This window comes from Fragaria vesca, linkage group LG1 (assembly GCF_000184155.1).
Source record: "Fragaria vesca subsp. vesca linkage group LG1, FraVesHawaii_1.0, whole genome shotgun sequence".
NCBI lineage: Eukaryota > Viridiplantae > Streptophyta > Magnoliopsida > Rosales > Rosaceae > Fragaria > Fragaria vesca.
Genome location: NC_020491.1, coordinates 13,321,394 through 13,331,027, shown reverse-complemented (window position 1 = coordinate 13,331,027; position 9,634 = coordinate 13,321,394). Strand labels below are relative to the sequence as shown.

Genomic DNA, 9,634 nt, shown 5'->3' with positions numbered 1-9,634 from the left:
CATTAAGGCGTGACGTGAGCGTTGAACGCGAGCGTAGTAGCCCTATATAGACCCATGAATTTATATAGGGAGTATGGACGTGTGTAAATACATACATATATTATAGAGTCTGAGAGGCTCGATATTTTAAGAGATAAAAGTTTTATCGCTTGCGGCATGCATTCGATTTTTCCTTAGAAATTAATTTGGGAAAACATAAATATTTTATTTATTATTTTATTTTTGTCCACTCACTCTAACGTTATTAAATGTTTTCCCCTGGGCCCTTCGTTTTAAATTGCCCAGTCTGTAGAGTTCGGGTTGGATCTAGTAGGAGGCGAGGCATAGTCACCCGCATTTCTGCCAGTTTTCGTCAGTAGGTTACCTGTTCAATCTACTCATGTTTTCTTGCTTCCGCTTGTGTTTAGTAGCTCTGAATACTTTGGGATTATTGTATATTATGTGTAGAATTTCTGAAGGATAATTATGTGATGTTTGGAAGTGTTGATTTAAGAGTGTAATTTGGAATTTTCGAGTTAGGGTTGTCCATCTGCAAGGGAGATTTTCTTAATCTTTTCAGTAAATTTTCCTTGGAGGTGGTCCCCGCACGACTTACTCCGGGTTTCAGGGTGAAATTCAGAGTGGGTCGTGTCAGTTTGGACACAACAAATAAAATTATATATTTATTATTTTTAATAAATAAAAATATACTAAAATATAAAATATGTTTATTATATTACTAAAATAATGTTATAAATTCAATTCATTGTATAACCATAAGAAATAATATTAAAGAGAGTCAAATGCAAATGATAGAAGTGCATAATTAACAATATTAGAAGTAACAGACCTCTAACTTAAAACATAACATTAAAGAAAATCAAATTTGCAGTAGGTTGCTGACAAAACTGGGCAATAGCTTGTTTTCAAATGTGGACAATAGCTTTATTTAGGTTTTAATTCCTTTTTCTTTCTTTTTTTTCAATTAAAAAAAATTGATAAATGATGATGTGGTGTGTCGGAGATAATGTGGCGTGTCGGTCAACGTGTCGGAAAAATCAACATTTTTGTGATGTGTTAGACACGTATTTTGCCGTGTCGGCGTGTCGGAGTGTTCGGTGGAGTGTCCGTGCAACATAGGTTTTTTTCTATGTCAAAACTCTTCTGTCATTGGTAATATGAGTAGTTTTTTAAAAAGGCTTCACCATGACACCAAAGAAGGTGTCTGACTTTCTAATAGTAGAGATATAATCGGAACATAATAAACTGTTTTAGTATGATAGGTGTAAGTTTTGAATTTGTTGTAGTTTTCATTATTAATAGAGTTATATTTAGTATAAAAAAAATCCTTTAAAAAATCAAGAGCAAACAGTTCAAATAAATCAATTTCACAATCTAATTGCTAAAATTGAACCTCAAAAAACATTGCAAAATTTTTCACAAATAAGTTTATCACATTAGCGTATATACAATTCCCGTTTGTATGATCTAAATCAAGTCTCGTTGGTAATTCCAAACCAACTTGGAGGACCTAGAGAACTTGATGATGATCGAATCCGCTAAAGATTATGGATCATGATGCCACAAAAGATCATCGACAATATGTAGTCAATTAAGGTGGTAAGCAATCCACTTGACTAATAACTCAACAAGTAGAGTTATATGAACGTTTCAAAAAACGCTCCATGAGTGCATTCCACAGTACTTTGTGGTCATTACTTTTTGCACAGATTGCCATTGAAGACTTTTGTCGATGTGGCACTTCAAAGACTTTGAGCACATGAGATGTGAAATCTCGGCATCTAGGCTTGTTAGCCTGGGGGTCAAAACATGTGGTTTAATCCTTTCCAATGAAAGGTTCCATAGATACCAAGCGAAGATCCACCTTAGGCATATAGTACGTTAAAACTCGAAGGAGCAGAAAGTTACATTGCTCTTGCATACAAAACCAAGCTGTTATGAGACTCGATAGAGGTCACAAACAATGCTTTTAATGGTTTTTCCTTCGGATTGATCATACACAATTCGGAAAAGCCGCGAATTGATCAAACACAATTCGGAAAAGACCTCGGATTGATGAAACACAATCCAGTGATAGGTCGGGGTTGATCATACACAACTCAGACAAGGAAACAAGAGCGATCAAACACACTCTTGACCCGCGAATAAAATTCCGGGATTTTTGGTACCTACAAATACACCGACCCAAGCATAGAATAGAGTAGAAGAAGGGGAGAAAACATTTTATCTCCCTCGAGGTTATTGAACTTGGAAGAGTTTTAGGGTTGTAAAATAAATATACCGTAAATACTTGGATGCTTGATCGGATGAAAAGAAAGCAGCGGAGTGGACGGCCGGGAAGCGATGGCGGCTGCTGCAGCCTAGGCAGGGCCGAGAACCTTCGGTTTTGGTTTTTAGGATTTGGAAAAAAATGGTAGGCTATTGGCTCTAGGGTTAGAACAAAGTGCATGATAACGTGATGAAGTATAAAGTGTAGAGAAAGAGAGATAGCAAGAGAATCATCATCTTATTCATTGATATGAACCCTTTATATAGGGAATTACACAATACCAATATGGTAAGGATATGAATACATAGATCTAGTTTAACTATATATCCTATTGACATAAAACCAAGACACACATAAAAAATATCTAAAAAGATACGAAATATCCTAGAACATCATTTTTTTTATATATGAATGTGGAGATAAGCCAATTCCCATGTTCAGTCGGAATCCCATATACCTCTTCAAACACTTTCCCTCCTCTTTTCCATTCTCTTCACTTTCATCTTCCAACTACCTTAGCTGTCATCTCCAATCTCTCCTCTCCCATACCTCTCTGGCTCTCTCAATCCCATGCTCTCATCATCACTTCTGGGAACTCAAACAACCTCTTCATAGCCTCAAAGCTTATCTCTATCTACGCCTCTCTCTCCAAACCTGAATCCTCCACCAAAGTGTTCGCTTCCGTTTCACCCAAACACACATTCCTCTGGAACTCCATAATCAAAACCCATTTCTCCAATGCCAATTTCTCTAAGGCCCTCCATTTCTTTACCCAATGCGAGCCTCCAAATTGGTTCCCAACCATTTCACTCTTCCAATGGTTGTTGCCTCCTGCGCTGAGTTGATGTTGCTAGACCATGGCAGGGCTAGCTGTTCATGGGTTGGTTTCAAGACTCGGTCTTTTCGCGCGAAACTCCACAGTTGGGGTCATCTTTTGTTTGCGTGTACTTGGAATGTGGTCGAGTGGGGGATGCATCTGTGGTGTTTGATGAAATTACTGAAAGAGATGTGGTGTTGGACTGCGCTTGTGATTGGCTATGTGCAGAATGTGAGAGTGAGAAGGGTTTGGAGTGTCTTTGTGAGATGCATAGGGTTGGTGGAGATGGGGAGAAACCAAAGATATAGAGATGTTCTATCATGGACGCCGGTTATTGGTGCTTATGCTAGAGCTGGGTTAGTGGCAGAAGGCTTAAGTCTGTTTTGGGAAATGCAGGATATGTATTGTTTCGGATGAAATTGTTGCCAGTTGCTTGCTTTCAGGGTTTAGAAAATTGACAACTATCAATGAAGGAAAGGCATTTCTGGGACTAATCATAAGGCAAAACTATGGATCAACACAGATGGTTTATAGTGAACTGGTATCCATGTACTGCAAGTTTGGGTTATTGACTCTTGCAGAGAAGATTTTTAATGAAGTGCAGCAATGGGAGAAAGAGTGTTGTAATAATATGATATGCAACTATGCTAAGGTAGGACTGCCTGCAAAATGTAAGAAATATTTGGGACGATGCAACGTTTAGGCATTGAAGCTGATTCTTTTAACTTGGTGTCTGTGATATGTTCATGCGTCCAGTTGGGGCAAATCCATCGTGGCCAATCAGTTCATGGCTACATCATTAAGGTTTCAATGGATGGCAATGTCTCAGTAGCTAATTCACTCATAGACATGTATGGAAAGAGTGGTTATTGAGATTTTTTTGTGGGACACATACAGACATTGTAACATGGAACACATTGATGTCATCTTACACTCACAATGGAAATTTTTCTGAGGTGAACAAAATGACTGCAGAAGAGGTGAAACCCAACTCAGCAACATTTGTAACGGTGCTTTCTGCTTGCTCTCATCTTGCATCTCTTAAAGAAGGAGAGGAGGTCAGTCACATTAAGGAAAGAGGGATATAGATCAATTTATCTGTTGTGACTGCATTGGTTGATATGTATGCAAAATGTGGGCAGCTTGAGAAATCAAGAAAATTGTTTAACTTAATGAACAAGAGGGATGTGGAATGTGATGATCTCAGGCTATGCTATGCACGGACATGCATAATCTGCTATAGAAATTTTCCAGAACATGGAAACTTCAAATGTTAAGCCTTAATAAACTCACATTCGTTTCTCTTCTTTCAGCCTTTAATCATTCAGGGCTCGTTGAAGAAGGAATGTATCTGTTTGGTAGAATGCATGAATTTTCAGTAAACCCCCATTCGAAGCACTATGCTTGTATGGTGGATATTCTTGGAAGGGCGCTGGTAAACTGCAAGAAGCTAAAGATTTGGTTCTGTCAATGCCCATTGCTCCTGATGGTGGTGTGTGGGGATTTCTGTTAGGTGCCTGTAAGATTCACAATAATATTGAAATAGGTGCAAGGGTTGCTAAGCATGCTATAGAATCTGATCCAGAAAATGACGGCTACCATGTAATGCTTTCCAATCTCTATAGTTCCATTGGAAGGTGGGATGATGCTATTAGTGTGAGAAAAATGATGGAGGAGAAAGTTGTGGGAAAGATTTGCATGGAGTGTGGTCTAACTTGGGTAATCATTTTCACCCATGGACTTGATAAGTTTACTAGGGGATAACCAGGATCCACCTCAATGATATCTTAGGCACTTACAGAAGCTGAAGAAGTTGAACCTCCTTTGTCCCACCAGCAAAAATGAGGCTATAACTGCTAGTCAACTAACTTTACGGAAGGTACATTTTTGTTTATTATTCTGTATGTAATGTTGGAGATATTGCAGATATTGATCCTTATAGAACGATTCTCATTCTTTATCAGCAGAACCACATTAAGGCATACTGAAATTGATTTCCAATAAAAGCTAGCAACACTTTCATCTTTTCATCTTCTTTGGCATCTGATTTTTATGCTTTACTTAGAGTACATCTACGACACTTCTGACATGTTAGGAAACTGCCATTACTACGATCAAACTCTATAGTACACGGTAAATTTGTCTCTTGAACTGCAATGCTGGTATAGTGAGATTCATGTTTATGTACACATGCATATTTGCCCCCAAACAGCCAGTAACTTATGAATTTTCCACAGGGCAGCAAATAACTGATTAGGTTTTCTCTGAATTCTATCTAAAGCGTATTTTCTTGTTCCTGCTTACTGGTGAATGGTGATGGCAAAGTAGAAAGAACTATATCATCGAAAAAGTAGAAAAAAGTAGAGTAGATTGTTTGCATTGCTGCATTCCCACAACATGATGGGTTATTTCACCGACAGTACGTGTCTGGACATTGATACGGAAAAATGAGTTCAGATATCATGTTGATAACATTGTAAGTTCGGGTTACATTTTAAAAGTCCCTTGAGTGTTCAGACACCGTTGTTGAAAGAAACCCCAACATGTTTTTTGTGACCTTTGTGTGCTTTTTATTTCTCAATTCTATCAAACTTTGCTGCAACCCCTGACCAACTTTATTACATTTTTCTGTTTGTTAAACATCTTATTCTGGATAGCTGTCTCGACAGTAAGGTCCTTTTTCATGCTAAATGGTAATCCCACATCGGAAACTCTGCGAAAGCGACATACTCAGTAATTTACCAAGTCTTGGGGAGTTTATCATGCTGAGCTCTTGCGCGGGAGCTTGTGACCCAAATGTGTTGGGGGCATTAGGGTGTAGGAAGATCTTGGGGATGTTGCTAGCTGGAAACTCCCAACTTGTTGGCTTATTAGAGCAGCAGAGGAGCAGAGGTCACTTCTTAGTGATTTTGCCTATTTTTCTTTTCCTTCTTCTAATAAGAACAGAATTATAACTAAGCAGGGCTGCAGGTAAAAGTGTCACAACAAGACTCCGACTTGTATTTGGCGATTTGAGTATAGAAGCTAAAAGAAAAACAAACCATGCATCTCATCTGCATATTTAAATAAGTCGATCTCTTGAGAATATAAGTCGCATACCTAACTTGAAGAATCCGGAAGTTAACAACCCTGGCTAGAAGAGCCTTCTAGTACAGGGGCAAAGCTGAGGTTAGGTGACTTAACTATCACAAAGTGAAAGTGATGGAGTTATAATAATCCAAGTTTGGTTAACAAACTAATTATCATTAACAGATGACTAACCTAGCTTTAGTCAAAGCAAGTGGTCTAGGGGAGAAGATGTGCGTCATTAGATGAAGACACACTCACCCACAACCTTACCTGGCGAGTTTAGCTGATTAACTCTGACCATGTTTCTGGTCATAGCTAGGTGTGGTCTTGATATTTGCTTATAGGTCTTCGTCTTGTGCAATGTGTTATTTCTTAATACTACTAATTTTGTCTCCAGCTCAATATTATATCTGCAGATCAAGCTAATAACGGATCTGACATCCAAAAAATAGAAAAACTAGATTAATAAGAAGTTGAGTCAGGCGGCTTGATTTGAAGTTTTCCTGTTCTTACTAGGCGTTCTTCCGATTGTATTTTTGTTAGATAAAAACCGTTTTTATGTACACGCTGTTGTACAATTACTTTGACCAAGGTAATTCAAAAATTGTATTTCTAATAAGCTTATGGGATTGGATACTGAAATCGTTGTTTTTTTAAAGAAACGTATGAGATGGTAGTTCTCGTGACATATTGATTAGCTAGTCTAACTGATATTGTAGAGATAATAGGGTTCAAATCTCACTAACATTTAAGGATGGAGCACCGACACTTATCCTTGAGGCATTCAAGGTTATGCTCGAGACTGTTTTGGTGCAAATTATATTTGCTACAAACTTTTTCCGCAATATGTATTAACGATTCTTTGATCTCTATGAACTCCTGACTGTTCTTTATTAATCCAAAATCACTATTCTCTATTGAATCAAAAGCCACATAACATCACAATAACTGTTGTTTTATTGATTTAAGTAGGTTATTGGTACAAAGGGCAGAACTTATTTAGAGGCCACAGCCCCTATAAAGTTTTTGAATTTCCTTTAAAAAACACCAATTTTACAGGTAAATTCAATAAATTATATACACGTGATCCCTTCATCCTATTAAATCACCCTAATTTAACCCCCTAAAGATTTAGCTTCAAGTTTGAAGGTCCTGGGGGGGGGGGGGGGGGGGTTTGGTGAATAGGCCCTAACAAGGATTAGGTTATCCTGTTTGTTGTGAGACTAAGTTGTGAATGTACATATGCAAGTACTGGAAAGTAAAGATATAACACTAGTACATTTTTTTACTCGCATAAACAATGCACTCAGAGAGAAAAACTGCGTGCCCCTAACTCTTGAGGGACAAACTTTTCCACTATTATAAACACACTTCTTTACAAGACTCAGAACTCAGAGGATGACACCACGCCTAGTCATACTGCCTAGTCTAACTACTAGCACTCAAATGAACTTGCTCTCTTGTCTCTCAAGTGTTTTACACATAGGACTATGCTAAGCTTCAAAGCAGAACTTAACTAACGTTAATTTTTTAAGACAGCTTACAACATGCTTCACACGAACTTAACTAACTCCCTAGCTAATTCTCTATAAAGACTTCACCGGGTTGCATCACCTAGACCGCTCTCAAAATATGCATGAACAATGAACAATGAACAATGATATGGGTTTTGAAAATGTTTTGGTGCTCAACTCTAAGATTTATAATCAACAAGAAAGACTTAGAGCAAAGGAGCAAAGTAGCAATAACGCTAAGACTCAAAGAGAAAAAATGCAAATGACAATTTTCAACAACCAAAGAGCAAGAGAGGTCTTGCTCTCTATTTATAGGCTAAGTGCACAGCTATGAGGAAGCAAGCACGTTAGCCACATCAACAAAGGTTCTTTTGGACTTTAGCCATTTGTCTGAAAAACTAGGACATATAGGACGATAGGGATCCTTTCACTCACAAGACAAAAGCTGAGATAGACTTTCCTAAGATGGAATGAAGCCAAAAGAATAAGACAAATGGTTTTGGAAAACTATATTAGTTTTAGTCAAGCATAATGACTATACAAAACCACTTTTCCTAAGATGACACTTAGGACAGCTGATAGCTTGGGCAGTGCATCACATGTGACCGCTGCTGACTTGAAACCTAGCTGGTCACCTATGGCTCAAGTCATGTGGTCACGGGTTGGTTTGCCACACCACCCTAGACTAATTTGGAACTCAAGTACGAATAGACTAATGTTTTGCTAAAAGGATTTGAAATTCAAACACTTAAAAGCTGAAGCAAATACATTTGAATATGCACATGGTCAGACCCAGCAGATATGATAGATACAGCAGGGGTATCCATCTAATCTGGATGGCAAGCAGAGCTGCCATCCTTAGTGAATGAATGTGATGCATATGCATGAACTACCTGATGCACATGAGAACGGTCAGGTCTTTAGTCTTCACTTGAGCTATCCTATGCATTCAGGACATGAAATGCAGCTTGTGTCTTGTGTGTTTTGACCATAAGAGATAACCAACAAATCTTATATCAACAAAGTTCCGCCATGATTGGTAACTTCTATTCAACGTTTATTTTAGTTAAACACTACAAAAACGTTTTTGGTGAATGTAGAGCATCTTTGACACAGCACACCTTGAAATCTTGGCCTGCCATTGATAAATTAAGTGGGTTGGTACAACAATATGAATCTGTGACGATATGACCGGCCAAAAACTCAGACTAGAATTGAAGAACAAATACAATGGTGACCATATGAGACCGTTGCTTCATTCATTCCATATGAGATTTTGTGCCTATTACCTCTAACGGCCAATCGAAATTAACGAGCTTGATCATATAATTTTGAAGTTTCCTCATGATATCATTATCAATGCCGTGCAAAAACTTATACATGCAACTTGACAAAATAAATCAGGAAAATTGGGTAGCTAATAGAAGAGGCTAGGCAGTGGTCAAGTCAATGGTAAGGTCGAAGCTTCTGTTTGGTAAACAGATTCAAAGAAAACATGCTGAACAAAAATGTTATGTTATTATTCTTTTTTGTTTACACATCAATGAATAGAAATATATTTTTAGATGAAAAAAATATTGATCGAGAGAAAACATCACGGGCCTAGCTATGAATATATAATATAGATCTTGAGATCATTTCTGGGTTTTGGACAAATTTTAATAGGTTATGAACCACATTTGATTTTTGATGATTGAGATTCCATCGCTAGCCGTCAAAATGTTTCACCAAATGACCCACTCAGAACGACCCATGCACTTGAAAAATTCTAAATTATATCAAAGTGGATCATATTCAATTTTGTCAAGAATTTTTAATTTTACATATGAGATACCTACAATAATCACAACGGAAAAAGGAGAATTATGAGCATACATTCTTATTCACCTCAACTAATTCTTTCATTCTTGAAACATGGTAACTGAATGAACTACCATTTCGAAGTTGAAAGCAAATATGTTTGAT

The 9,634-nt window shown here is 37.6% G+C and overlaps 1 protein-coding gene across 1 annotated transcript; it reads left to right on the top strand.

Annotated features, from left to right (window-relative positions):
• The first annotated feature begins 3,126 nt into the window (after nucleotides 1-3,126).
• On the top strand, nucleotides 3,127-4,850 carry LOC101303565 (pentatricopeptide repeat-containing protein At4g39952, mitochondrial-like). The gene is made up of 6 exons (XM_004289264.1): nucleotides 3,127-3,213; nucleotides 3,315-3,442; nucleotides 3,516-3,738; nucleotides 3,843-3,951; nucleotides 4,062-4,144; nucleotides 4,515-4,850. The coding sequence occupies exons 1-6, from the start codon at nucleotides 3,127-3,129 to the stop codon at nucleotides 4,848-4,850; spliced, it is 966 nt and encodes a 321-aa protein (XP_004289312.1).
• Nucleotides 4,851-9,634: the final 4,784 nt, after the last annotated feature.

What these genes read in the sequence shown, in the direction of transcription:
- LOC101303565 (XM_004289264.1), top strand. Translation starts at nt 3,127, where the DNA reads ATGGCAGGGCTAGCTGTTCATGGGTTGGTTTCAAGACTCGGTCTTTTC. An exon ending in GGGTCATCTTTTGTTTGCGT is followed by an intron (nt 3,214 to 3,314) that starts GTACTTGGAATG and finishes GGCTATGTGCAG; the next exon opens with AATGTGAGAGTGAGAAGGGT. An exon ending in CTCTTAAAGAAGGAGAGGAG is followed by an intron (nt 4,145 to 4,514) that starts GTCAGTCACATT and finishes TATTCTTGGAAG; the next exon opens with GGCGCTGGTAAACTGCAAGA.